The sequence below is a fragment of the Caretta caretta genome, chromosome 15 (assembly GCF_965140235.1).
Source record: "Caretta caretta isolate rCarCar2 chromosome 15, rCarCar1.hap1, whole genome shotgun sequence".
Taxonomy (NCBI): domain Eukaryota; kingdom Metazoa; phylum Chordata; order Testudines; family Cheloniidae; genus Caretta; species Caretta caretta.
Genome location: NC_134220.1, coordinates 8,671,055 through 8,698,897, shown reverse-complemented (window position 1 = coordinate 8,698,897; position 27,843 = coordinate 8,671,055). Strand labels below are relative to the sequence as shown.

At 45.9% G+C, this 27,843-nt stretch overlaps 2 protein-coding genes across 5 annotated transcripts in view; one reads left to right on the top strand and one right to left on the bottom strand.

Moving 5' to 3' along the window:
• TESC (tescalcin) overlaps positions 1-9,256 on the top strand; it is a 31,928-nt gene extending 22,672 nt beyond the window's left edge. For both annotated transcript variants that reach the window (XM_048821119.2, XM_048821120.2), the window contains 6 exons: positions 5,641-5,721; positions 6,446-6,585; positions 6,788-6,849; positions 6,945-7,052; positions 8,085-8,132; positions 8,926-9,256. In XM_048821119.2, the coding sequence (XP_048677076.1) occupies positions 5,641-5,721; positions 6,446-6,585; positions 6,788-6,849; positions 6,945-7,052; positions 8,085-8,132; positions 8,926-9,003 (517 nt within the window). In that variant the 3' untranslated portion in view covers positions 9,004-9,256. The remainder of the gene's footprint in view (positions 1-5,640; positions 5,722-6,445; positions 6,586-6,787; positions 6,850-6,944; positions 7,053-8,084; positions 8,133-8,925) is intronic.
• A 4,235-nt stretch (positions 9,257-13,491) lies between these two features.
• The window catches only part of FBXW8 (F-box and WD repeat domain containing 8), a 62,249-nt gene continuing 47,897 nt past the window's right edge, over positions 13,492-27,843 (bottom strand). Inside the window, exons 8-12 of one of the 3 annotated variants that reach the window (XR_007352830.2) lie at positions 24,697-24,824; positions 18,639-18,812; positions 15,958-16,074; positions 15,010-15,244; positions 13,492-14,305 (exon numbers count right to left, since the gene is read on the bottom strand). Coding sequence is in view for 2 of the 3 variants with exons in the window: in XM_048821409.2 (XP_048677366.1) it covers positions 15,091-15,244; positions 15,958-16,074; positions 18,639-18,812; positions 24,697-24,824 (573 nt within the window). In the remaining variant the exon portion in view is untranslated. Of the gene's footprint in view, positions 15,245-15,957; positions 16,075-18,638; positions 18,813-24,696; positions 24,825-27,843 lie in introns of all 3 variants that reach the window. The other 2 variants (XM_048821409.2, XM_048821410.2) reach the window with 2 other exon arrangements.

Sequence of the window (27,843 nt, the reverse complement as noted above, 5' to 3'; positions counted from 1 at the left end):
TGTTCTGTGTTGTAATTGAAATTGTTATATTCAAAAAAGGTAGAAAAACATCCAAAAATATTTAATACATTTCAATTGGTATTCTGTTGTTTAAGAGTGTGATTAAAACTGTGATTAATTTTTTTGAGATAATCATGAGTTAACTGCAATTAATCAACAGCCCTAGTTTCCCCAGCACAAAATAACTTTTTGTCTAAAATTCATATTAAAAAAACCCTGGAAACTAAAATGTTCAGTTTTACAAAACCAATTTTTTTTACCAAAAGTCCCAATGTTTTTGGAAAACGTTTTTTTTTGTTTGTTTGTTTTTTGAGTAGCAAGATGTTCTTGTTTTTCAGTTTTGTTTTTCATCAAAAAAGTGAAATATGTTGATAGGAAATTTTGAACAAAAACGATGGGTTTGCGTGCACGTGCTTTGGGATCAGAAACTGCTGTCTGAATGTTGTGTGGGGTTCTTTGAGGCTGGCTGGTAGACATTGGAGCCAAATTCTAAAAACACAGAGTTACGATGACACTCCTTCCTCGCATGTGCCCTATGGCAGTACAAGGAATGTCAAAGCAGTGAGTATCAGAGAGGGCAGAAAAAGAACCGGGGGAGGGGACCATGAGAAATCTGGTCTCCATTTCCTGTTGTTGTAACAGGTTCTCTGACTCCCGTAAGTGACCTTATCCAATGGGGATATTTCGTGCTCATAAATTTCCTGTTCCTGTTGTTAATAAGATTTGGCTCTAGCAGGCAATGGGGGTTTTTCTGAGGAAGCTTGTTTTACACACATCCAGATGTTTATCTCTGAGCGCAGCCACTTATCAAACAAAATGCAAAATGCCGCAAGAAGGCGGAAGAGACTAAGTCACAGTACGGAGAAAAGATGTAGCGGCATAAAAGGAACTGGCCTCACTCTGTTAAGCCTGAAAGGACCCCATTCTTCCTGGATCACTGTAATTGCTCCTGTTCATGCAGGGCCAGAACCTGGTGAGGAGAGGAGGCTTAGATCAATCGACGGCTGCCCGGCAATTCTTGGCCATTCATTACTGTTTCAGGCACCAGAACCCTGAGATTATTTTGTAAGTGAAGCAGCACAGAGGAACTCCTGGTGCCCCCGAGAACATGGCCTGCTGAATATGGGTGGGGATTTGTATGTGCGATCAGCTTTCACTAGCATTTGAGGCTGCAGAATGCCAGAGGGGAGACCCTACAAAGGAAGAGGCATATTCCCCTGCATGGCTGAAAGGAATTGAGAAGTCGCTTCTGTAAATGATGTGTGGGAGGAAGGGAGTGATGGAGCCTCTAGAAATATTTCCCAGGTGGGGAGGGGGGGAGAATAAGGAAGCATGGAGTCTGCAGAGAGGCCCTCCCCTACCTCCAGCCAGACACATGGCCTGCTTCCCCGCTGCCTCCCAGCGTGGGGCATCACCTGCACCTGTGGGAAGTGGGTATTAATTGCTATCACCAGGGCAAAAGAGAGGAGGGTTCTGATATCCTGCTTGTCTAACTCCCACCCCCCTTGCCCAGATGCAAATGACTCCAGAGGATGCAAAGCAGTGAGAGGATCAGGCCCTTGAGATGGGAACGATCTTGGAGCCCTGCCCCAAAGCTCTACGTGTCCGAGCTCTAGAATGGCTGAGGGCTTCGCGAGCAGCCCCATTCCCTGCCCTGGCCACTAGCGACATTTCTGAAATTGATGGTACAAGATGGGGAGCACCGGCCAGTGTGGTGGGGCGGGGTGGCCGGAGGCCCAGGGATAGCGGTGGGGAATCGGAAGCTACCAGCTAGGAACGGGGATGTTTACTCCTGCCACTTTGGTGAGGGTGAAGGTGGAGGGACGATTCAATGCTACGTGTTATCCAGGGCATGGGAGAAAAACCCCACTGTCCCCCATAGCTACAGAACTGTAACCTACACCTGAGCATCCCAGGGCTCTCTGGTTGAAGTCCTCCAGTCCCTTGTTGGTTGAATGGAGTTCCCGGCCAAGTCCAGTACCTGAAACTCATCACGTGTCCCAGCTGGATTCCCCACCGCAGTCTGAGCCCTTCCAGCTAGCCATGCTGGGCTCGACAGGAGGCCCCCGGCGGCAGGGCCAGCAGGGCTCGTGCTGTGTCCCTCCAGGGGGAACTGGCCACGCTGAGTAAAGCTGCTCATTCCACAGTGAGTTTCTCTCAGTAACCAGCCACGTCAGGCTCCCCCTGGCCCTGCCATGAGTCGGCCCCGCCTGCCCCGAGCGGAGTGGCAGGATGACCTCTCGGTCGCAGCACAGTCACCGCTGTGTGGTGGAAGCTGTCTGTCCGGCAGGTGCCAGGGCAGACGACAGAGACGCACAGGAACCTGCTTTGCATAATCTGTCTGTCACTCTTCTCCTCCCCCCCACCCCCCGCCTTCAAGAGAGAGAAAACAAACAGCAGCTGTCACAGTGACTGACAAAGGAAATCTGGCCCCCCCCCCCGCAGCACAATGCAAATGTCTGTGCGTCCACTGGCGCGTTGGCAGTGACCCCTGCTTTGTCCTGGGGAGCATGCAACGGGCTCATTAAAACCAGTGTCACTGCAGCCGAGCATGGGCTGTGGGATCACAGAATCATAGACTATCAGGGTTGGAAGGGACCTCAGGAGGTCTCTAGTCCAACCCCCTGCTCAAAGCAGGACCCATCCCCAATTAAATCATCCCAGCCAGGGCTTTGTCAGGGATGCTAGGGGCTGACACGGAGGGGAGGTGACACCCATTCCTTACTGAGAGGCCCAGCACTGCCCTTGCAGTCGCTGGCCAGATGACTCATTCTGCGGGGAGTGGGGAGGGGAGTTTGTGGGTGCAGCCTGTCCCCCTGGAGCAGCAGGTGGCTCAGCGTCTTCCCACTGCCAATGCCCTGCATGGCTCTCCTCCCTGCAGTCTCCCTCCATTGCCCAGCTTAGGAACCCCCAAGACAAGCACTGAGAAGCGGCAAGAAGGTGGGTTAGTGATCAGAGCGGGATGTCGCAGTATCCGGGTGAGCTGCCCCTCTGGCCCCTCGGCGTCTTGTCGAGTGCAGCCCCACCCGGGTCTCAAGCCATGAGCCGCCATCTGGCCCCGGGTGGGATAATGTGACTCTCCTGCTCTATATGGGCCCTGGGTTGCAGTCCCCTGCTGCCAAGTGTGAGGCTCAGACCCCGCAGTCCTGTTCCCTCTAGGCAGTGACAAACTGCCTCCTTAGAGCCAAGTATCCTTTATTCAGAACACCAAGGTGTCCGAGAGAACCTATCCCACAAACCGATGCTATGCTGCCCAGCCAACTGGGTGTCTAATAAATTGGTTAGTCTCTAAGGTGCCACAAGTCCTCCTTTTCTTTTTATGGATACAGACTAACACGGCTGCTACTCTGAAACCTAGCTCCCTAGAGACTCTTCCTCAGAGCATCTCCCTTACACCTCCCTGGAGAGCCTCTGGCAACTGATGATCTTCCCTCTCCCCCTCACCCCAACTTCTCCTCCTCCAAGGGCTTTTCACTGTGCAGTAACATTTTGATCTCCAGGCCCCCAGCCTGGCCAAGCAGCTGTGTCACTTGGGCCTGGAGCCTGACGCTAGACCACTCTTCTGTAACTGCCCTTCCAGGGGTGTTCCGAGCTGGGAGCCATTGGTTCCCCTCGCTGCACAGCGCCATTGAATTTAAGCCAAGCAGGCCTAGAACAACCATTCCACCACCCGCCAGTACAACACAGAACAACACAGTCTACAGGAGACTCTAGTAACCTATTATACAAGAACTCACCCTCGCTGCCCGGACCACATACAGTGTCCAACTCAGTCTCCATTTCTGTCACGTGGGAGACCTGATCCCCAGCCCCCACTTGCGCCCAGCGCCTTGCCACTTATTCATTCCTTTCTTGAGACCATTTGTGCTGGCAAGTTTGCACCTGCCTCGCCAGCCCCAGCTGGGGTTTGCACCGTCGTTTTCCTTTAGTAGCGGTGACTGCCAAGAGGTTTCCAAGTGATTTAATTCAAGTCCTTCCTACTGAAGGCTCAGCTGCCGAAGACACGTTCCATGTCCGGCGCCGAATGGAAAGCTGGGAGGAGGTGGCAAATTTTGCAAAGCTACTTCCGTTCCCCCAGTAGCACGAAGAAAACATTTCGATTAAAGGTCTGTTTCTCAGGCAGATAGGGACTGATTCAGAGAGCTCCCTGTCTCCATAAATAGCCAACTCTCCCTCTGCCCCATCGTGCTGTGAGATTCTCAGAGCGTGCAGATCTCCAACCGTGTCGTAACAGTGAGAGCTTGTTACAGTGGGTAAGAAAATTGCAGATGTTATCGCTAGGGATGATGCGTGGGCCTGTTCACTCCTGTGGGGCACGCACATCTCTGCCCCAGTGCACCTGAGCCACCTCTGGGCCAGCCTTTGCTCCCTGAGCACGAAGCAGGGGGTGACACCTGCAGGAGAATGCAAAGCACGAAGGGAAGCAGCATTTCCCCGGAAAGGCTGTTACTCCCTGGTTCTCCCTGCCAGTGGTGCATACTTGCAGATTCAGGAAGGAGGTGATGGAGTTGGCAGAATCACCCCCCACCAACTCAGAGCACTAAAAGTTATGAGTCAGGCCCCGCAAAATCATGAGCTTAAGGAAAAAGTACATATTAGTTCTTTTAATTTGCTTTCTGGAATCGGTGCTTTTAGGGTTCAGGTTTTCAAATTTTTTTCTGCAACGAGGGTTAGAATCTTTTAAAAAGTCTTTCTATATGATCACATGACTCCAGGAGTTGTGGCTTTATAAAAAAATTAGCAAGTAGCATGACCTAGCAATGCTGAGCTAGCCCTGCTTCCATAATGCGTAGTATTGATAGACACCCTTTGTATGGCCCGTGCTATTACCAGGGAGTATAGTGCTAGAGAAGAGCCAAAACAAAAGCTGAGCGATTGGGAAAGCAGCCAAATGGAGAAAGCAACATAACGTGAGCTGCAACAGAACAAGAACTGCGAAATGCAGCATCAATGAAAGTAACACAGGAAGACACTATTTCCTCCCATCCTTTCCTGAATAGACTACAAATAGACTGGCTATTAATGCCTCGTGGGGTGGAAGGATCTGCAGCTCTGCTAGGCGGGATGCTGCTCAGTGCTAAGCTCTTTCTGCTCGCACTGAGCTGAGTAATCTGAATGGTACGCGAGGATGTGTGGGCAATGCTTGGCATGCGCTGAGTAAATGCCCTGTTACCAGAAGGGTTAAAATAATAGATCCTCCAGCAGTGAGAGAACTTCTGAGATGGGAGCTTTTGAAATTTTTTTTAATTGAAGGCACAGCTCAGAGCAGCTTCACAGAACGGGCAGGTTTGGCAGTCCCTGTTAGCACACAGCTGTGCGTGACTGGTATGGGCCTCTTTCAATTTTGGGGGTTGCATTGTCCCTGTGTGATGGTCTCCTACATCCCTGTGCACTGCTGGTTAATCAATGTAATGAAGCCGGGCCCGTGGCAGGGATGAATCTGATGAAGCTTTTGTGCTTTGGAAAGTGGAAAATGGCTAGCGTGTAGTAATCTGTGACCAGACGGTCTTGAGCTCGTCATGGGACAAGAGCCCCTTTTGTGCCCCAACCCCAGGTGTCTTAGAGCAGTAATTGAAGTCCCCGTTTTCCCTTCTGCTCAGCTTCATCCACCCTTTGTTGCTGTCTCTGTTTTCTTTACAGCAAGGAGAGTTTTGACAGGATCCCCGACCTGGAGTTCAATCCAATTAGGTCGAAAATTGTCCGTGCCTTTTTCGACAAGAGGTAAGACAAGCAGCCCTGGCAGCTAGCCGAGAGGTTTGATGTAACTGTGTGCGTATCCTCTTTCACTGAGTTTAAACTATAACAGGCCCTCAAGCAAAGCTGAGTGGCTTTGTTCATTTGTAACCTCTGTCTCGTTTCCTTCTCCTTGGTATCATTTCAATCTCGGGTTGCCAACTGGAGGGCAAAACCCTCAGCCAAACTAACTGGCGAGTGCTGTGTTCTGTCGCTTTACGGGAGCAGCGAACTGGAGAAGGTTTTGCGAGTGCTGCAGTGAGGGGGGGCTGAGCACTGCACGGGTGAGGCTTTTGGGGAGACTCGGGGCTGTTGGTGTCACCCTGTCAGGAGTATCCAGAATGGGGGAAGCCGGGGTGAGGTCACTGTGCTGTGAGCCGACTGCCAGTGCCAGGATGCCAAGCCAAAGCTGCACAGCGCAGAAGCACCCAGGGTGCTAACCCAGTGGCTAACCCAGAGCGGTGAAGCACCCGTGGGCCTCTGTGTCACACACATGTAATGTTAGATTGCGCAAAACACTAGCAAACAGAGAGCAGGGAGCAATCCTACAGTGACCAGGGTGGCATGGCTGGAGAAGATCTAATAGGCCACATCTCTCATCTCTGATCTGTGATGGAGCGACACGTGCTAGCTGAATGCTCACTGCCAGTAGCTTCGTCGCCGTCCGATCTGTCATTTCTCACCTTGTCTTCTTCATCTCGGGCCTCTGCAGGAACCTACGGCAGGCACCCAGTGGGTTAGCTGATGAGATCAACTTTGAGGACTTCCTGACCATCATGTCCTATTTCAGGCCTATTGAGATGAACATGGACGAAGAGCAGCTGGATCACTTCCGGAAGGAGAAACTAAAATGTGAGACTTCCCAAGAGTCCCCGGCCCAGAGCTCCCCAGTTTTCGAGGGTGGGCTGCACAGACACCCCACTCCTCCAGCTCTTTCACTATGTCCTTACATTTGCAGTAAGCCTCTGGGTTCTGGGGTGCATGATTATGATTTGGCCATCAGCCATGGGAGCCGATGACTGAGCCTGTCACTCTCCTGTGCCTTGTTTCCTAGTTCTCTTTCACATGTACGATTCGGACAACGATGGGAAGATCACCCTGCTGGAATACAGAAAAGTAACGTATTGTTCTAGCCTTCCCCTCTCCCGAAGCCTTTCCCAAAACCACTGCCACCCCTAACACAGTCTGCCTTGCTTCCCGCTCCCCGCTAGGTGGTGGAAGAGCTGCTGTCTAGGAACCCCCACCTGGAGAAGGAGTCAGCGAGATCAATTGCGGATGGTGCCATGATGGAGGCTGCCAGCATCTGTGTGGGACAAATGGTGGGACCCCTTTGGGTGGTATAATGATGTGTAGATATTGCGCCACGTGTCGCTGGATGCCAGGCCCTACAGAGTAATCGGGTGCTGCTCCATGGACGAGCACGCTGCGCAGGACCCGTCTGGTCTGTGTCATGCACTCTGCTCCCATGCACTGTGCTGCTTTTGGGCTGAGCACTCCGGGGCCGTATGTGATGCGCCACATGCAGCCATCGCTACCCCCCCCCCTCGCTGTCTGCCAGATCCCAATTGCAGCTGGTCACGTCAGCAAAATGGGTGCACACAAAATTCATCAGACAAACCCCACTGGGCTATAGACATGTCTCCACGTAGGCACCATTCAGCTTGTGCTTACGTCCCATTGCAGCCTCACTGCCTTGAAGGCTGGAACTCTCGAGCCTTCTTTGCTAAGAGGTCCAGAGGCCTGAACACCAAAGGAACAACAAATTATTCGTCCCCTTTCACTGTCCTAATGAGGTGGCATTTGGTGCCTGTTCCTTTGGCCTGCATCAAATGGGCAGCTGTTGCTGCAGACTGGGACTTGTTGCTGGGGCTGCGAAGCAGGGGACGCTGCCGCAGCCGTCCGTATTAAGTTGCTTGTTTGCCGTGGCGTCCCTGGGCCAATGATTGTCTGATTGTCCCGGCAGCCTCAGTGCCCAGACAGCCAATTGTCTTGGGACAGAGCAGAACGCCGGCAATGGCTTCAGCTGTGTTCTTTTCCTCGAGCTCTGCTCGTCTTGGAGCCTCGCCTCACCTCACAAATAGAGCAGCCCATGCCAACAACAAACTGGTTGCACTTGGGGGGGGGTGTTTCCTGGTCTTATCTAATAACAATCCTTTGCACCCTAACACTGTGAGAGGTAGCTAGGTATTACCCGCGTTTTAGGGGTGTGGAAACGGAGGCATGAGGAGAGGAAGAGGCAGGTCTCCTGACTCCCCGACCCCTGCCCAGACAACCCTATCTCTTTCCAATCTTTTCAGTGCTATTAACAGAGCTGGAGGGGAGTTAATTCTCTCTCTCTTCCCAAACCCTAGGAGCCAGACCAGGTGTACGAGGGAATCACATTTGAAGACTTCCTTAAGGTTAGTGAAGACTTTTGTGTTGCTCAGACTAACTTAAACAGGGAGCTTTGTTGGGGTGGGAGGAGCTCTCGGGCTGAAATCAGCAGGAGAATTCATTCCCCAAACCGGTCTTGTGCAGTCGTTGCTGCCCAATCTGTTTCGGGGTTGCAGTGACGGGGAAGGTACCTGTGTGCAGCACCTCATCCTCTTTAGCTAGTGTGCCAAGATGCTGGTTCCCATGCTGGGCTGGCTCCCAGGGCTATTGCAAAGGCTGGGGCCTCGTTTACCCACTGCCACCTGTCCTCCCTTTGTTAGTAGCAAAGCCACGACTGCCCCAGGCTTTTTTTCCCTCCAGACGCTGCCAGCAACGTGGTAACAGCTTCCAGGAGTGCAGCACTGGCAGTGGGCTGGGCAGGTTTCCCGTGCGCTGTCTCCTGCCAGCGTGCTCAGTGTTGTTCTGAAGGGCTCACTTCTGAGAGACGCTCGGTCTCCAAGGCCCCTTTGATCTTGACAGAGGCTGTCAGCTCGGGGTGCCAGATGGGACCGTGGTTTGTGGTGTGGACCCTGGCCCCAGATGAATTGGACGGAGACACTCAACTTGCTTCACGCAGAGCTGCCAGGTGGTAGCAGCGTTCAGCCATTACCAGCGTGGCACCATCCTTGGCCATTCAGCGAGGGTGTTAGACAGACCAGCTCAGAGTAGAAGGAATGAGAAGGGCTCCTGCCTCTTAGGAGCCCCCAGGCAAGTCCATTGCCGGGAAAAGACCAAGACCCTGACGTCCATCGCATTTAACCCTGCCTGTTCCAATTCCAGATGTGGCAGGGGATTGACATCAACACCAAGATGCACGTCCGCTTTCTAAACATGGAGCCTATTGCACATTGCCACTGACCTCTGCCAGTCCACAGAGCCACTGACCTGCAGGGAGAGGGGAGCGGAGCCTTGAGCAGAGGAGCCAGGCCAGCCATCTCCAATGGCAGGTCCATGCTTTGGGTACCAGATATCTGTCGTTTTGCTACCGGTGTGTGTGATTAAATCCTATGCGGTCCCTGTGTTCCCACAGGAGCTGCGTTGTGCTGCGTAGAAATGTCTGGGGCTTAAATGCTGACTCCGTTGTATAATAAAATAAGAGTTTTGTTTTTTACTCTCTGCCCAAGGAATGTTTTTCCCCCTTCAAGGTGACCTGAAACCTGGGAGTGCAGCTTCTCTAGAGCCTCCTGTTGCAGAGCGACAAGGTTAGCAACAAGGAGGCGATGCTCTTGGGGGGATAACAGGCAGCTGTTATCCTCAACTAGAAAGCAACTGCTGCTGTTTCCACGCACATTGCAAGTGCAATAAATCATTCTCTCCTGCCCTCTTGCAGCCAAGGATATGCTCAAGCATGTGGCTGGGGGGCGGGGAGTGGTTTTTCCTCTGTTTGCAATTTTCACACTGGTCCTTTCGGGATCTTTGACAACAGCAGTCAAAAAAAAAAAAAAACAGAACAAAAAACAAAGGGACCCAAGCTTAATGTAACAGGAAAATGAGTTAGATTGGACCTTTGTTACCCTTCAGACCTAATGTACAGATGGGCAGGACTCCCAAGTTCAACTTATGAGTCATATGACCTCCCCACCCCACCCCAATACACACACACCCACACACTGAATTTATCATGACCACATGCCCATCTGACTCACCTACCCTCTGCCCACTAAACAATGGGCTTCTGGCATTCCCACCAGCTGAGCAGATTAAAGCAACCACTCCCCTCTGTTTGCATGGTAAGCTCTTGGGGGCAAGCAGTATCTCTCACAAAATATTTATATGGCATCCAGCCTAGTGGGTGGCTCATATCTTTGTTGGCATCTCTAGGTGCTGCCGTAATACAAATGATAACCTCAATTTAAAAAACAAAATCACCTGCCCTAAAAAGTTTCCTTTTCTTCTCATTTGTATATTTCCATCTCTAAATGTGCACAGATGCAGATAGGCAATGGAACAATGACATATTTAAAATCTTGCCAACCCCAGGTCCCAGAAATGGAAACTTTCTACCAGTGAAAGGGGTTAAGATCCAATATCCACTGAGATGTTCACTTATTTCTAGGCCTGGCAGATCTAAACCCCATATTATGTGTAGAAAAGCAAACTGAGATCTTCTTCTTGGCTGCTATTAATATATATAGTTCTTCCTTTGGACTTCTGTCACCAAGGCAGCCTATGGTAGGAAAAATAGGGGCAAAAATACTATTTTTAGAAACTCTAGATTGGTTTTTTTGAAAGGAGGTTTTTCTACAAAAGATGTGGCACAAACCGAATTCAAGTGGCCTCAGCCAAAATGTTTTTGTGCCACTGCTGGGCAGGGCAGGGCAGCTCCCTTGCATGCGGATAACACCCTTATGCCAGCACACAGTGTGTGGGTGTACACGAGAGATGGTTTAGTGCACGGATCTGCCTTAAGCAAGCACCTTAGGGCCCAGTTACGTTTGGTTGCCTAGCAGAGATTTGCCCTTAATTAAAGGGTGAGCAAATGCGTGCTGGGAACCCTGAAGATACTGGAGAGCGCGTTCTTAGTGCGGGAGCAGCCGTGGTGGGGGGTGGCACATGTTTCTATGGGCAGGTCTACACTTAAGCTTAAGTTGCTATGTTACATCGCTCAGGGGTGTGAAAAAGTGCCCCCTCCCTCCCCCCCGAGCGACAGAAGTTTTGCCCTGTCCAGCACTACAGCGGCAGGAGACACTCCGTGGGCATGCTGGATTTTAAACAAGCTCTGGGGCGTTTGAATATTATTGTTCCCCCTCTTCATGCTGGGAGCCCAGGGGCAGCTGTAGGCCCACTGCCCTCCCCATAGCACAAGGCAGATGCCAACCACTCACACTGACGTAAGGGAGCCCTTGGAGTACACATGGACTGTGGAATTATGAGAGCTTAGAGCTTTTCCTGGCAACAGAGACCCCAAACAGACCAACCGTGATGCAAGGGGGAGATGTGGACTATTCAAGGCATGGCTGTGTAGATCCACATGCTTTCAGGAGACGTCTCCACGAGGGCTGTGTACCACAAGCCTGTGCCCTCATACCACCTACCCCAAGCGCATGCAAGGCTGTGCAGTCCCAACCCCCACCCCTTTCCTTCCTTCCGGCTGGGGCTGAGAACCAGAACTCAGCTTAGGGTATCTTCAAAAGCTCGGCCCTGGCATCCGCTGGAGACTCTTCCATGAAAGAGAGCGACACCTCTCCTCCTGCGGCACCAAGCACTCTCCTGTTTCCTTACAACACGGCCCAATTCCAGGGAATCCCTGGGCATCAGGACCAAGTGACCCTCACTGCCCTCAGGGATGGTGACAGAAAGATGCCTGGAGATCCCACAGCCCAGTCTTTCTCCCCTCACTGATTTACGTTACCCCATAACTACCCCCATGCTGTGGCCCACTTAATCACAACTAGCCTGATCCTTCGGGAAACAGCCCTGTGACTCTACTTTGCAACAAGGCCACAACCCTAGTCCCGAAGAGGCCATTCAAGGACTGGGCAGCCCAGCAAAAAGATCAGGATCAATCTTTGCTACCAGGTTTAGCAGTACCGTTACCTGCTACCCCAGTGCCGCCCTGCCCCCTCCAGATCCTGTGTCTGGGCTGCTCTCTGGGAAACTGTGCAATCCCTGTTACTGCTCCCTGCATTTAACACCCCTTCAAAAGGCCACCTTGATACAAAGAACGATGCCTCATTATCTCATCCCTCATTATCTACCTGTCTTTGTCCCAGGCGTGAGTAGGGAGCCAGCAGAGAGGATAGATTTTCTGCCTCTGGAAGAGGCAGTGATGAGATCCCTCTCCCCTCAAGTACTGCTCCTGCTCCAGAAAGTCCCTGCCAGGCACCAGTGCTGGGATTCACACTCCCCACCCAGCCAGGTTCATGCGCTAGAAACGTGCACTTTTGTTCCTAGCCCTGGTAAAGGCCAGGTGGTTACCTGTTATTGCTGCAGGAGCACGCGTTCTTTGAACACCTGCTCAGGTGGAACACAGGGAGGCCGTTTGCATCTAACAGATCTTAGTGAAAATAAACCATCTTTCATCTGCACAGCGCAAGGTCCATTTATAGCACTGTAGTCAGAAAAGCAGAGCAGGACATTCCCTTTCAGGCAAAGGCGCTAATTACTCATATCCGCATATACTCATAGGGGGGTGGGATAGCTCAGTGGTTTGAGCATTGGCCTGCTAAACCCAGGGTTGTGAGTTCAATCCTTGAGGGGGCCATTTAGGGATTTGGGGCAAAAATTGGGGATTGGTCCTGCTTTTCAGGCTTGACAAAGCCCTGGCTGGGATGATTTAACTGGGAATTGGTCCTGCTTCGAGCAGGGGGTTGGACTAGATGACCTTCTGGGGTCCCTTCCAACCCTTATATTCTATGATTTTATATTCTATGATTCCTGTCATGGCTACTTTCTAACACTGGCAATATCCTAGTTTGCATTTGGGTATATAGTACAGCTGGAATTAACAAAGATCAGTCTGAATCCGCTGTCTGGTAAGTGAATGACAGAGATAGGATCAGTCCTGTTAAAGGGATAGCTCTCCAGCACACCCAATGTACAACAGCAAAACAGGAGCAGCATTAAGGGCCCATTGCAGAGCAAAGCAAACCCCCCCAATAACGGACTAAGCCCATGTTTGGTCCTACGTGAACTGGTGCCAGAGATATTTCATCAGACAGCAGGGATTCTTCACTGGACACACTCACAATTCCTATGCAGAGCATCTCTTTCACAGCAACTCAGCAACCCCTTCGGTCAATAAAGTGAGACAAAAACCAAATTAGATAAGGCTGGGGAGGAATGCAAAGACGTCAAGATGGATTCCAGGGAGAAGCTATGAAACAGGTTGGGACAATGTGCCAAATGCTTCAGTTATCAACCAAAGGAGGGACAAAGTTGCCTAGGGGCAAGGAGGCATAGTTAAGGAGTAGTGAAGCGTGTCAGAGCATGGTGTAAGGGTGAGCAAAGGTTTACACAGCACAGCAACAGGTCACACATTGTATTCTATGGGGGACAGAGGCAAACAAAGAGGTGGGTGATCTGGCCACACGCACCTGTTCATGTTAGAATAAAGACAGGGGCATCTTAGACCATTTAATGAATAGCCTAGTTATAGCAGAAACGTTCTTCAACGGGTTTCTGCTACACACCTGAACGAAATCAGATGCCCACACTGTAAACCAAAGAGCAGAAGGAAGGGAGCTGGCCTCTCTGAAGTGGAAAGGATTCTTAAGTTATGCTGCAGAGATCAGAAATACCAAGGGCTTCTTGAAAATGTAAACTGTATTTTATTATGTGGTCAGCTTGATGGAGTTTTTCTTACACACTTTCATTAGCGCAGCGTGGTAGAGAAAAGTAACAGGGTTGTTACAAGTAATAACACACAGAAGTTTATTGGGGGTCATGGAAAACATAAAAAGCCAAATACAACAAATAATTGTAAATGATTTCTTTTCTCAGGCAGGAGAGATTCCCCTGGGACTGTTTCAGTATCCAGGGTGGCTAATTTTTACGTGAAGAGACAGCCCAAAAAGAACCATTTCACAAACAGACTTGCTAAGCCTGCTCTATACATAAAGTTGTGCTGATTTAACTAAAGGAGTGATTTTAAACCCATTTTGTTAAACCAGTGAAAACATGTAGACACATTGAATCCATTTTAAACCTGATTTAAGTTGGTTTAGCTTGCACTGAGAAAGGTACAGGTGAAAGCTAAACCAATAACCACCAGTTTTACACTGATGGAAGTTATGGCCGTGCAGGACTTGGCACCAGCTTAGCCAAATCAGTTTTTAAACCAATTTTAGTTAAATCAATGCAGCCTCTGTCTGTATACAAGGCCATAGTTCTACTCTTCTTATCAAGGGTCAGACGCAGCCATGTACAATTCAAAGAAGTCAACATAAGTTAATCATGCCGAGAGGATGCAAGACAGAACCTGTGTAATCACCTAGTTTGGCAGCTATGTCCTCTCTACTTTGCTAAATGGGCACAATCAGTCTCAAATATCATGTTATCTCAGTGATTAAAAGAAGGTTCATAGAATCATTATTAGAGACAACCTGGAATCAAAACGACTTCAGATACAGTGGAATTTGCAGTTCAGTTACAAGGCACTGCACAGCAGAGACCAGGGGAATGACAGCCTTTCACCTCAGTGCACAGGGATTAGCCCACCCTAAAATATATAAAGGAGGAAAGTCCTTACAATAACAAACAGTTATGAACCTTTAATGTACAGATTCTGAGATTTTTAAAAATTAAAACATATTTAAAAGAATAATTCTGAGGTGCATGGCCAGCTTAGCTTCCAAGCTGCTCCAGCCTGGATGAGAGCAAGCTGCCTCCTACAGAGCGCATTGTGCTTTGTTCTGTTGCAGATTGCGGGACATGCCCTGCCTGCAGCACACACAGGGAGACAAGAACTGGCAGCTTGTTATGCAGGAAAGAGATCCCAAGCTTGTGGCTCTGCAGCAGGCCTTTTCCCAGTTCTTGTTTTCTCTCAGGACAACCAAGCATCTGTGTATGCTTGAGTTCCTGTGTGCCCTTATCATCCTGTCAAGAAAGCATCAATTCTCCTTCACTTTGCCACTCAGGGCTCTCCTTTCCCCCACCATGGCACATTGATCTGCCATGAGAGTGAGGTCACCAACACTCTTCCTGTGAGCAGTGGGAATGGACCACTTCCCCAGGTTTAAGTCTCCCACTCATTTTTCAATCTCCACTGACCGGAGCAAAGGTTCAAAGGTAATTCTGGATCATCAATATGTTTGAGTGATACGTTTGGGGACAGCCTCAAAATCTGCTCTTTCATATGCCTTCAGTTTTCAGAATGAGCCACTAAATGTGTCGGAACAAGTCAATGCAATCTTTAGTAATCACCTCTTGTGATTCCCAGTTTCCTTTCTGCTCCATGTTGGTTGGTAGGGGACTGGACCACGGAAAACCAAGGAAAAACCATTCCTAAGTTACCAAAATGTTGTCATAGGGGACAGCAAGGCTAATGTTGTAGTTGTAACCAGTCACTTCATCATAGGAAGAGCGGCAAATAGGAAGGACACTCTCTCGAGCCAACTGGTCCACTGAGAATTCATAGGCATAGATGATTCCTCGATGCCTGGGCAAAAAACAAACAAGGAGGACAACATGCCATTTCTAATTGTGTTACAAGCAAAGTCAAATCTTTACCAACTGCAACAAGTCTGGTATCCTGCTTCCAGAAGCAGCCAACACCTGTTGCTTCAAGAAAGCAAAGGAGGCCTCAGTACACCATGAACATTTGTGCAGTACTGCAGATAGAAGGAAATCCTTTCCTGACCCCTGCAGTGTTCGCTGTAAGCCCTGAAGATGAAATTTGATTCTCTTACTTTAGCAATATATAGATATAACAGTTACCTGCCCTAAAATGATCTAATCTGATTCAGGGACAGGGAAAGTCAGTATATTATAGCTGGATACTTGGAATCAGAAAGGGAAAATTGAACTGATATGCAAATGCCAGGACCTTGGTTTACACTTCAGCATTTTCCATTTGGGAGCTAATGCCATCACTAACATTTAAAGCAAGACAAGGAGCTGCATTCCCTATGCTGCTTCAGGAGTTTGTGTGTTCACCTATTCAGGAGGAAACAGACTCTTGAGTTCAGAGGCAAACAGAGAGCACATTGTTTCCCAACAGCTTGGAAGATTTATCTACTTTTAAATGCTGCACATCTATCTTGTTGCTGGTTTGGTATGGGGTGTTTTTTAACGGATATATTGTCTCCACTCCTCTTTAACACTGAGTGTTCAGATGCAGAAACTTCTGCCCTCCAGAGCCTGTTCACTCACCTACGGTGAGCTGTCAGGTCATCATCCATGATGCTGGCACCACGGGGGTTCTTCTCATCTGGGATGTTTGCTGTGATGAGGCTGTGAGTATTGAACCAAATATGACGGACTGGGTGTCTGGAAAATAAATAGCAGAACTGGGTGGGAGAATCCACTTACACACATATCAGACACCTAATGATCCAAAAAAAAAAAAAAAAAGGAGTACTTGTGGCACCTTAAAGACTAACAAATTTATCTGAGCATAAGCTTTCGTGGGCTACAGCTCACTTCATCGGATAATGATCTAATAGGAACACACAAATTGTTATATCAAGTTAGCCAACGATAAACCTAACTCAGCACCCTGTCTTTAGCCACAGGCTGAGAAACAAGACTTTCATTTCTTCTAGGCAGTACAGTAAAGCCTCAGAGCTACAAACACCTCGGGAATGGAGGCTGTTCATAACTCTGAAGTGTTCGTAACTTGGAACAAAACATCATGGTTGTTCTTTCAAAAGTTTATAACTGAACATTGACTTAATACAGCTTTGAAACTTTACTATGCAGAAGAAAAATGCTGCTTTCCTTTTCTTTATTAGTTTATGTTTAACACAATACTGTACTTTCTGCTTTTTTTTTTTTTTTTTTGGTCTTTGCTGCTGCACGATTGTGTACTTTCGGTTCCAGAGGAGGCGTGTGGTTGACTGGTCAGTTCATAACTCTGGTGTTCACAACTTTGAAGTACTACTGTAGCTGTTGAAAGCATGAAAATGAAGCTTTTAGCGCCATCTAGTGGCGTACTGCTAGAACACAGATCGAATCGAGAGCATATCGCAGGCAATGCTGCGAGGCAGCATATTTGCTCTGTGAATGCACTCATCCACACACGGAGACAAGAAAGCTAACTGTATTCACAGCCACCACCTTGTGACACCTCAATCGGAATCACGAGCTGAGATTGCTTCAGACAGCCACTGTGTGATACAAAGCTGAGTGGTCCTTCCGTCGTTCCCTTCACTTGTGAACAGTTTAAATATCAACCTCAGAATCCTCGTATCAAGGCAGGACTCTTTCAGTTTGAGACAATCCCAGAGGATGACAAAATAGCTTATCTCATTGGCCCTGTTATGTCTCCTGTCATCTCCCAAACCAACAAATCATTTCCCCTGCTTGTTTTTTCCTCCTGCTTCCCCCTCTGTGACTGTGGGTTATGGACACAGACTCCCAATAATGCCTTTCCTTTCAGTAAGGGCCTCCTGGCACTATTCATTTAGATTATCCTTTCTGGCTCATCCACAGGTTAATAATTTTATAATTACTAAATCTAATGACTTCAGTCATATGCTGTGTTTCCTCCTCCACCCCAAAGGCCCATCAGATAAAAATCGCCCTCTTCCCCGACATACTCATTAAGTGTTGCATTGGAAGATAATCAATGCAATAATGTCCCTAATGCATCAGCTGCATCACAAAGAACTTAACAACTCATGGGGTCAAAAGAGAAGGGGACCACCTGGTTTTCATCAATGGCCTGACTTGAACTCTCCAGACAGTAAATACCTTGTCTCATCCACCTCAGCCTTGGGAAAGGGTCATTACATTTAGGATATATCTGTTCATTTTATAATAGCAGGGTATCACTCTCAGACTTACAAAAGGCTAAATCCTGAGGTCTTTGCTTGGGCAGAATTTTAATCAAATGGGAATTTTGTCTGAATAAGAACTGCCTAAGGAAGTCGTCAAGATTTGGTGCATGCAACTAAGGGGTCTGTCTTCATTTCCAACATATTAAAACATTGTGTACTGTCAGCATAAACAATTATGGGTATGTCAGTCTGCTGGTGCAGATGCATCATTTTTGGCCCTCTGATTTTTGCTTTTTAAAGGGATGTGAATATGGTGGAGGGAGCGTGTGCACACCTGAAAGTGGAACAATCTCTTTGGTCTAATAAATCTTTTTTAAAACCAAGCCTTCCCTTTTGACCGCTCAAAGGCATAGGAGGTGATGTACAAACAGTTAACAGAAGAGTAAAACAGACAAAAGACTGGTAAACCAAAACTGCCCGAAATTCAGGGTTTGTAAAGCGAGATTTGACAAAAGCCAAGACAAAAGAAATTTTCCCAGAAGTCAACACCACACACCAGTATAAGAAATTTCCCCAGGACGAACCCTAACAAAAACATTTCTCTTTTAGAGTGGTTTCAAGCCAATACACAGCAACACTGGTTTTATGGAGGAGAAGCACGTGAAATTTACAATTTATTGTCCAATCTGAGAGAAATGCAAAAAATAAACCATGAAAAATAAATTAGATTCATAAAAATTACCTTCATTGCAGTAATGATGTGTTAGAAGTAACCTATTCAAAGGACCTCGATCTAGTAAAAGTTTGTGTTTTATCAGTGCTCCTTTAAATTAAATGAGCAACAACCTGCATGAAAATTGTGGAGAACACACACGCACACACACACAGACACACACACACACAATTAACCATTTGGAATCCTCTTTAATCTAAGAGTCCAACTGAGCAGACCACAGATTCCAATAGAGACTGAAAACTAACAGAACTATCGTGCTGTCCTCAGAAACTTTAGGCATAGGATGTTCAGGACCAAAGTGAAAACATGCCAGCTCAGCCTGTCCACTGGATCTGGAAATGTCATGGCAGTAAAGCCCCTCGAGCAGATGAAGTTACCTGGCGTGCATTTCCCATAGCTTGATGCCCATTCGCTGATCCCACACGCAGACCAGACCCTCCTCTCCTCCACTGACAATTTTCCAGTCATCCATCTGCACGGCAGATACTCCCAAATGGTGGGCATAGAGGGAGCACAAAGATTTGCTTCTGCGGAGGTCGTATACCCTGACCCTGAACAAATGGAAATCAAGAACAGAGAGGGGCAGCTGTTACACTCCGGTCTGCAGCTCCTGAGAATGCAAACACTGTTTGGATTATGTTAGCACACTGATTACAGTTGCATTACACTTATAACATACCAGAATACTTTTAAAGAGCCTGCAATTCACTGGCAAAGGCAGAAGTGCAATAAAATCAGCAGCTAAAAACCACCAATCGCTCTATTGGCTATCTAAGGCCATGTCTACACTATGGGCACTATATACCATAGCTATGCCATGGTAACCCCATAGTGCAGATGCAGACTATGGCAACAGAAGGAATTTTTGCATCATGATAGGAACTCCCTGAGCAACAGTAATTAGGTCAACAGAAGCATTCTTCCACCATTCTAGCTGCATCTGCACCTAGGGTTAGGTCGGCATAGCTGGGTCGCTCAGGGATGTAGATTTTTTACACCCCTGAGTACCACAGATATATTAACCTAAGTTTTAAGAGCAGACCAGGCCCAATACTATATCTGTTTTCCAAAAGGACTTTTGGCATCTACCCCAAGGTGTGATTCCATTGGAACTGTTAGGGTTTCTTCATTTGAAAACTATGTAACATGTTAGACATGTGCCTTACTTTTCAATTACTAGAATACAAATTACATACTACTGTTGAGAATGGAGATTTGTCCTATAAGGATTAGTAATTAATATAATACTAAACACTAGTCAATGCATTCCCAACTTGGACTACAAAAATTGCTAATCCTTGCCTCGCAATTCCTCTGGTATTTCAAATACCCCTTTCATGGCAAAGAGAGCATCAAACATGAAATTCTTTTCTACGTAGTGTTTAAAATTACTTCAGTTCAGTGTCACTGTACCAGCACATAGCCATACACATGACTGATGGAATCAGCAGCAGATTTTCTGTAGGTCTTTTTGCACCACTGGATTTTCCCAGTGCAATATCCACTGTCAGCTGAAAGATTTTTCATCAGGGCTCTTTCCAGCTTTTAGGAACTTGGTTTCTTTGCACGTACTATGTAAAGTGAATATTACAATGAAACATAAGGAGAATTTTGGTCCAGAAGATAATCTGTTTGCCTCAGGAACTGCTAGCAATGCAGTGAGTCATAAATGACAATCTATTTGGGGTATTGCTATGACACCTGTCTCCTTTGTATCTAAGCATTGTCCATAAAAACCCCAGGACAATACCAAAGATGCAGCTAAAGGACAAGGAACCAAATGTTACACCATCCAAGAGAAAAATCAAGGGAATCTTAGATTAACACGCAACACTGAAACAAAGCCATCCACAAGCATCCGAACAGCTGCCTTCTTATGTATCTTTGGCCTAGATTTTAAAAAATGACTAGTGATGTTGGTTGCCCAATTTAAGACACCTTAAAAAGTCCTGATTTTCAGGAAGTACTGAGCACCCAAATAAGCCATCCCCTCAAATTTAGCACATCAGAGATCAAACAACATTCAGAGCAGCAGAACTTTTGATGAACACCTGAGATTGCAACTGCTGGATCCATTAGAAAACACAGAGTATTTTGATTATCTAAGGCATATCCGTGGCCATCGTTCCATAAAGTTTCCATTCCCATCAGCATTAGCAAAAACGGTTTGCATACAGTATTTCACTCCAGGTTTTGCCTTCTTTGCAATTTCAGTATCCTGTCCCACACTATTACTACAAGAGCTTTAAATGCTGGAGAATGTCCGACAGGTAGTATCTATACTATGCTTTTTCTCCCCCCCACACTTTTACTTTTGCCTGGGGCCAATTCTGATCTTACACCAATTTTACACAGATGTAAATAGTCTCATTTCCATGGAGTTCCTCCTATTTTATAATGGTATAAATGAGGTAAGAATCAGGCCCATTAAATTCAATATTTTTTTTACAAGAGACAAAGTGGGTGAGGTAATCTCTTTTTTTGGATCTTTTACTTTATCTCATCCACCTTGTCTCTCTAATATCCTGGGACCAACATGGCTACAAGAACACTGCATATAATATTTTTTACAAGTCAATTTGTTTGCTAAAGCTTCTTGTTAATAAGGGATCATTAAAATCCCTGTGGTCTTCAAATAGAGCTCCTTTTCTTCTGTTTTACAATCATCTATTGATTTTTGTTTGGATACCATCATGTATGACTGGGAGGAAAATTCTATTACAATACTAGGGCCCCAATTCAGGAAATTTAAGCAATGCTTAGGTGCATTCTTGAATAAGGATGCTCTCCTGAATCAGGACCTAGATACAGAATCATAGAACCATAGAATCATAGAATATCAGGGTTGGAAGGGACCTCAGGAGGTCATCTAGTCCAACCCCCTGCTCAAAGCAGGACCAATCCCCAATTAAATCATCCCAGCCAGGGCTTTGTCAAGCCTGACCTTAAAAACTTCTAAGGAAGGAGATTCTACCACCTCCCTAGGTAACGCATTCCAGTGTTTCACCACCCTCCTAGTGAAAAAGTTTTTCCTAATATCCAACCTAATGACTGGAACATCCAAGTGAGCAGGAGAAAGAAAAGCTTCAAACCCATCCAAGGGAAAAGTGCTAGTTAGAGAGGGAGAAATCTCTATCAAGTCTCATTTTGAGATAAAGAACTGAGTTTATCAGCCACTTCTTTCCTTATTTAAGGAGACAGTAAGAATGGGTGTCTGTGTCGGGTAAGGGTACTTACACCAATTCAAATAAATTTATTTGAGCATAAGCTTTCGTGAACTACAGCTCACTTCATCGGACACATGTCCATGAATCACATGCATCCGATGAAGTGAGCTGTAGCTCACGAAAGCTTATGCTCAAATAAATTTGTTAGTCTCTAAGGTGCCACAAGTACTCCTTTTCTTTTTGTGGATACAGACTAACACGGCTGCTACCCTGAAACCAATTCAAATCTGTCTCAGAGCTCAGCTGAATACAAACCTATATCACTGCCTGCTAATCCAGCATACAGTGGAAAAAGGGGTGTACGTTTTTTAAAACTTAGTATTTCAAGATTAAAAAATAAAATGTAGAGCTTCAGGAAACAAAAAAAATATAGTGAAGGGAAATGAAAATAAAGGAAAATCATTGATTCCAGAGTTGAAAAGAAGCTGCAGGATGACCCTCTGAATACGATAAATGTCAGGAATGGAACAATCAAGCAGACTGAAGTCCAAATTGTATCATGTTCAATATTCATGGTTTGATCCTTGTGCTGTTCCAAGAAGCGCCCCCCCACCCCTTTCCCTGTTCTAATGAAAACCACACCATAGGAGCTTGCAAATAACTCTATTCCAACAACTGAAACAAAAGAAGACAGAACCGTCCAAAGACTCCAGCAGGGTAGCATCCATCTGACAGGCAAGAAAACAGGCTGGAACAGAGACGGGAGGACGCCGAGGATGGTTCTGTAACAACCCCTGTGCCACAACACATCCGAACACTTACAGACAGAGTGAAAACAGCTCCCAGCTTTCTCCCACTTCAACAGGGACTGGGAGGGTCTGGTGTGCATTAGAACGTTGGGTAAGGGTCTAATATTTCTGAAACTCTGTCATTCACAGCACTCTTCCCGTCTTTGGCTGCAAGTGCCCTGTATGGTAATTAAGGTTTCTTCTATTAGTAAGCACAGCTGGAAATGAAACTGACTGCATCCCAGTTGATACATCAGCCAGGGTCCAGCTTTCAGGCACATTTCCATCCTGCATACCCTCAGAAAATTAAAAAGAACACTTGAGTTGTTTATGTTTATTTTAAAAAGAAAAGGCATTTTACAAACCTGAGATGAGGCTCTAAATAATAGGAGCCTCGGCTATTGCAGAGGCTGCCATTTCCCTCCATGCTTTGCCATGACAGCTATGCTCAGTGGGAATGCCTCAATTCTATACTAGTCCAAATGAGTCAGGAGCAAGCCTTTGTCTCTGATATTTGATTGCTCCAGAACTAAGCCTAGCCAGGTTTAGGGGTAGATGTAAACCAATATCTCCTCAGGTGGCTTTCCAGCACTAGCAGGTGTCAGCTTCCCCTGATATTTAGTTTTCCGATGCTATCCACCATCTTAGGTACCTTCAAGGAAAGCAAGGTAGCTGCTGTGGAGTGTGTCACAGTGTGCACTCCTCATTCTTCTGATGGTGTTTGATTATTTTTATTTGCTATGAAGTGCACCGAGACTGAATTCTATGGTTGCTCCCAAAAGAATCACTCCTTTCCTCAACGGAAGGGAGTTAGGGGGTTTTGGTTTCTTAACAGATGCTGAATACAGGACTTTCCCTATCGCATAACAATGAGGTCAAATTTTGGGCCCAGAAATCCTGAGGATGTCCATTTTAACTCCAGCAGTAGGCTCCCCCATTGGCCATTATTACTTAACATTCATATTGTGAATCCCTCATTGGGAATACTTGTTTTACAATAGGAATCCGGGGATACTAGGTCCACTTGATACAGATGGGGGTCCAGCTGAGAAAACATTACACTGCTGCTAATGCCCTTCAAACAAACCTTCATGAGTAATTTGACTTTGTTTTGGGTGGCGGAGAGTCTCTTTTCAGAGGCCCTATTTAACTGCTGAACCACTAGATTTCTGCTTTCCTGTTAGTTTAGCTCTAGCCAGGCCTCCTCCTCCAGATACCTGGGCTGTAAAATTCAGAATAAAAAAGTTTTTCATATTCATATTCTGAGAGGAGAGGGCTTCATCATTTATTCCCATATAAGAGGAGTTACTTTCAATTCCTGACATGGATATGTGGCCCATCAAATTTGCCCATGCTCTTCTGTCTCCCCCTGCTCTACTGACACAACATTACACAAAAGAGAATAAAACTACAAGCAGATTTGTTGCGAATCACAGGACCCTAGCACACACAGAAGAAATTCGTATCTGCTAATTTAAGAAAAAATCCCCAAGAATTCAGTCACATGCATCAAACTTAAGCTGCCGCTTCTATTTTCTTTGCTGACAAAGTAGGCAGTTTGCTTACATTGCCTCTTTGCTGAAAAGAAAAAAAATTGTTTGACAAAATAATCATTTTTGCAAGCTGCTGCACTGGCAGGACAGAGGTCTGGGATTTGGCAATGGAAAGTATCCGCCTCACAATCTGATACCCACCACCAAACCAGACCACCACCTGCAGCCCCATGCCCAGCACTGAGGGGAGGAGGGAAGGAGTGGGGAGCCATTATACACTGGCCTCTCGCCATGGCACATCTCTTTGGTGCAGTGAAGTGACCCTGCAGATAACCAGCCAAAAAAGAAAACCTAAAAATTGGACTCAAAGGGTCTTTTTAAGCACTTTAATCCTTTCACACTGACTGTTCCCAGTGCGTCCGTTTCTGGCACCAGATATCATGCAGGGAAAATCCGACTCACCAAGCCAAGGAGTTAAAGAGAAGGCTGTTAATCAGCTAAATAGAAGCTGGAATCAGTTCACATGAAAGTCTCTTTTCTGTCACCTGAGGGACTCTGCAGTGTTCCGAAATACACTCTTGACATCATTTGGCAGGCGGACCCATCTCGTCCTACATGATTCATCCCTTAGGTTATTTTTTTAATATCAGAAAGTGAGCTTTTAAATGCCAAACTAATTTTGTGGGTGATTGGGGGAGAAGAGAGGGAATGGAAGATATTCCAAGTGGTCTTGCTGGGCTGTACACCAACTGCGTCCACCAAATGGCTTAAAAAGAAAGTCTTCCCATGATGCTTTCAGAAACAAAGCAAAATGGGAGCCACATCCAACTATTACCTAATACTTTGTTCCTGAAGTTCATGCAGGCTGTACTTACAGTATATGGGGGAGAACCTAGCTCTCGCAGATCCAGTTATTGGCCAGCAGGGAACAAGGGATGGAAAGTGAACTCTAGCTCTAGATAAGGTGTTGCTCTTGCTTGTACATACCTCCTGTCTTTATTGCCCGTAACAAGCATCCACGGAGGACTATTCTGGAGATTGACACACGTGAAGTCACCCAACGAGCTGCCTAGCTTTGTTAGACACTGACCTGTTTCCAGGTTGTAGAGAAGTATCTGGCAGAAGGAGGGGAAAAAAAAACAAAAAACGCACAAGGTGAAACATAACAGGGCCATGTTGAGGGCATTTTGCTGCAGCATAAACCAGAGCATGGTCATTACCACTCAGATTTTATTAAAGAGATGGTTTACAGGCCTACTTCTCAACCTTCTAGTGTGTACATCAGGACACAGAAACTTCAATTATTGAGGACAGCAGCAATAAAATGCATACAGGGGTGGCAAGCAACCAGTCTGGCACTGTAACAGACTGTCATGAATTAGGGATATGTAGCCTGAACACTAGATCTGGGCAACCATGGTGGGGTAGGTACAAACTTTGGGAGTTCAAAGGAAGCTACACTGTGTTTGCTCAGGTCATATTGAAGTCCATATTGAAAAGCAAATCTCCTCATGAACAGACTTTGGATTGTATTTGAAATAGTACTGGAAGCTAAGCAAATCTGCTTTTCAAAGGGCATCAAAGGAAGAACAGCAAGAGAAAGATTCTACAAACTATGGTAAAGCAGAAAAATAAAGGAACATAATTTGCTTAGATCCGACAGCAATGAGCACTGCAGAAGACCCTTGCATAGATGGTCAACTAGACAGATTAAAGGATCATTCAGCTTAAATCACAATTCTGTCTGATTTTTTTTAACCTATTATTTTTTAACCTATTATTACAAGTAATTTCACAAGATCACGGTTACAAAGATTAGAAAAAAAATGTATTTTTTTCCTGTTTGTGTACTTTCTGCATTTGAAAGCACTATGTTTATAATCAACTTGACTGTTTCTCCTGCCCTGTCAGCTTCAGCTGTTTATGCAGGACTTTCACATAGCAACAGGAGACAGAAAGTATGTTCAAAAATAGGAAAATTTGATTGTCAAATTATAAAAATTGGCAAGGAGGCTCAGCAACAGGTGTAGAGCCTAAACATGCATTTAAGTCATTTTCTGAAGTTAACTACATTTCAAGTTTGTCCCTCTTTAAATGCAAAAATCTATGTCAATCTAATATTGAGGTTGCATAATGTCAAGCAAAAGGAAAAATAAAGGTTTCTATAGCAATGTTAACATGACCATGTGGTACAGGTGTAGTATTTTCAACCATTTTTTCTTGTTGTAGCCTGTGTTGCTTAATAAATGTTACATCATGCCTTATAACACTCATGAAATATACAATATGTGCAACATAGCCAAGTTAGCTCTGCTGGAGGACCCTTAATACCTGCATTGTCTGACTTTCAAATTTTAACTGAGCAAACTTGATGTTGTATTAACAGCTTTAAAAAAGGAAGGTAGGAAAAGGTACCTGTGCTTAATGCAGATACACATTTGGACAGCTTTCACTAGACTGTCAAGTTCACACCCAACCAAGAAGAGCTCCTAATTTTGCCTCAAGATAGTTTTCTGCAAGGTTGAAGTACAGGAGTAGCACATCTTTTGTGATGGCTGTCTCTTGGCAACAGAATGGTTTTTTTAAATAATTAAAGTTTAGAAAAATGTGAGGAATGCAGCAAAAATTGCAGAAAGACTGCAGTTTTTCTACATTTCTCCTGCCCCTGAGGAGAAGACAATAGTGTTTGTAGGGTAAACTTTGCTGCATGTATCACTGCAACTTTTACAGATTTCCCTCACGCAAATTGTCCTAGCAGCAGCCAATATCCTTGACCAAACTCTTTTCCCCTCAGGCCAGGCACAAAGAACATGCATTATGATGATGTCGTAAAAAGGACAGGGTTTCATCATGCTCTACTAAAAATATTAGCAGCAACCCAGTAAGGATCCAGAAGTGATTTTTCTTCAATAGTTTGTAATGTTTATCATTACCCAACCAGTTCTTCTCCTCCCCCCCCTCCCCCCCCATCTTGGTCCTGGACGATCTCCTTAGTGACGGCTATCTAAGTTCCTGTTAGCTTCCATCAACATATTACTGACGTGCCATGTCTCAGAATTAAGCCATATTTAGTGTGTATTTTTTCCATCCTCACAGAACTCAAATGCACCTGAAGAAATTTTACTCAAACTTTTTAAAGTAATTCACTCTTAGACAAAAACCTAGCATGGAAAATATCATCCCAAAAAAGATGAATTAATTTGAAAATCTGAACCTGTGAAAAGGGAGTTATAAACAAACCGTTTCATAGATAATAGAGAGACATGGGGGTGAGATAATATCACGCACCTTGTCTCTCAAACCCTGGGACCAACACGGCTACAACAACAATGCAAACTTCACATATATCACCACTGAAACACATCCCTTTCTGAAGTGAAGCACAGCAACCAATCAGCACACTGCACACAACAGCGGAGAAGAGGACATTTTGGCCAAGACACAATGGCAAACCACTTTTTGTATTAAAATTGCAGAAGAAACTAATGACCATGTTGGCAGACCAGACTTCTGTTTTGAAGGTCTCATTTGAAAGGCAATAATCTCCACTGAATTCAGTTTATCTACCTTGAGAAAGATTAGTGACTGAGTTGACCCTGTCAAGATTCCTGTAGTTCCAGAGAATCTAGACCATCCCTTTCTGGTTGCACACTTAACCCCTGGAGATAAGGCAGCGCCTCTTGTTGCTCTTGAGAAACTCCCTGCAGCTGCTACTTTGAGTGTCTATAGACTATTAATTCACCTAATAGATCTTAGCTCCAATCTACCCTGTCAACATAAAACTGGAACATAGTTTTCAGATATGTATCATTATGAACAGGAATGCCCTCTACAAAAACCTGTTAATGTGCAGGCATTTAAATACCTTGGACTTTTCTTAGCAAACACTGAACACAATTATTGTCCTAATTGCTTGCCAAGTTTCATTTTCAAATCAAAATTTTTTTCCAGTTCTGGAGTAAGTGGGCAAAAGGCATTTTTAAATTAACATATTCACTTATTTACACTCGGGTTGTTTACAGATTGCCAAACGCTTTAACCTTTTTGTAACCAAACAAAACTGTAAAAAAAAAAACTTTCTGATCCACCAGACTTTCCATATCTATTGACATTAATGACAGGTAACGTCTACAT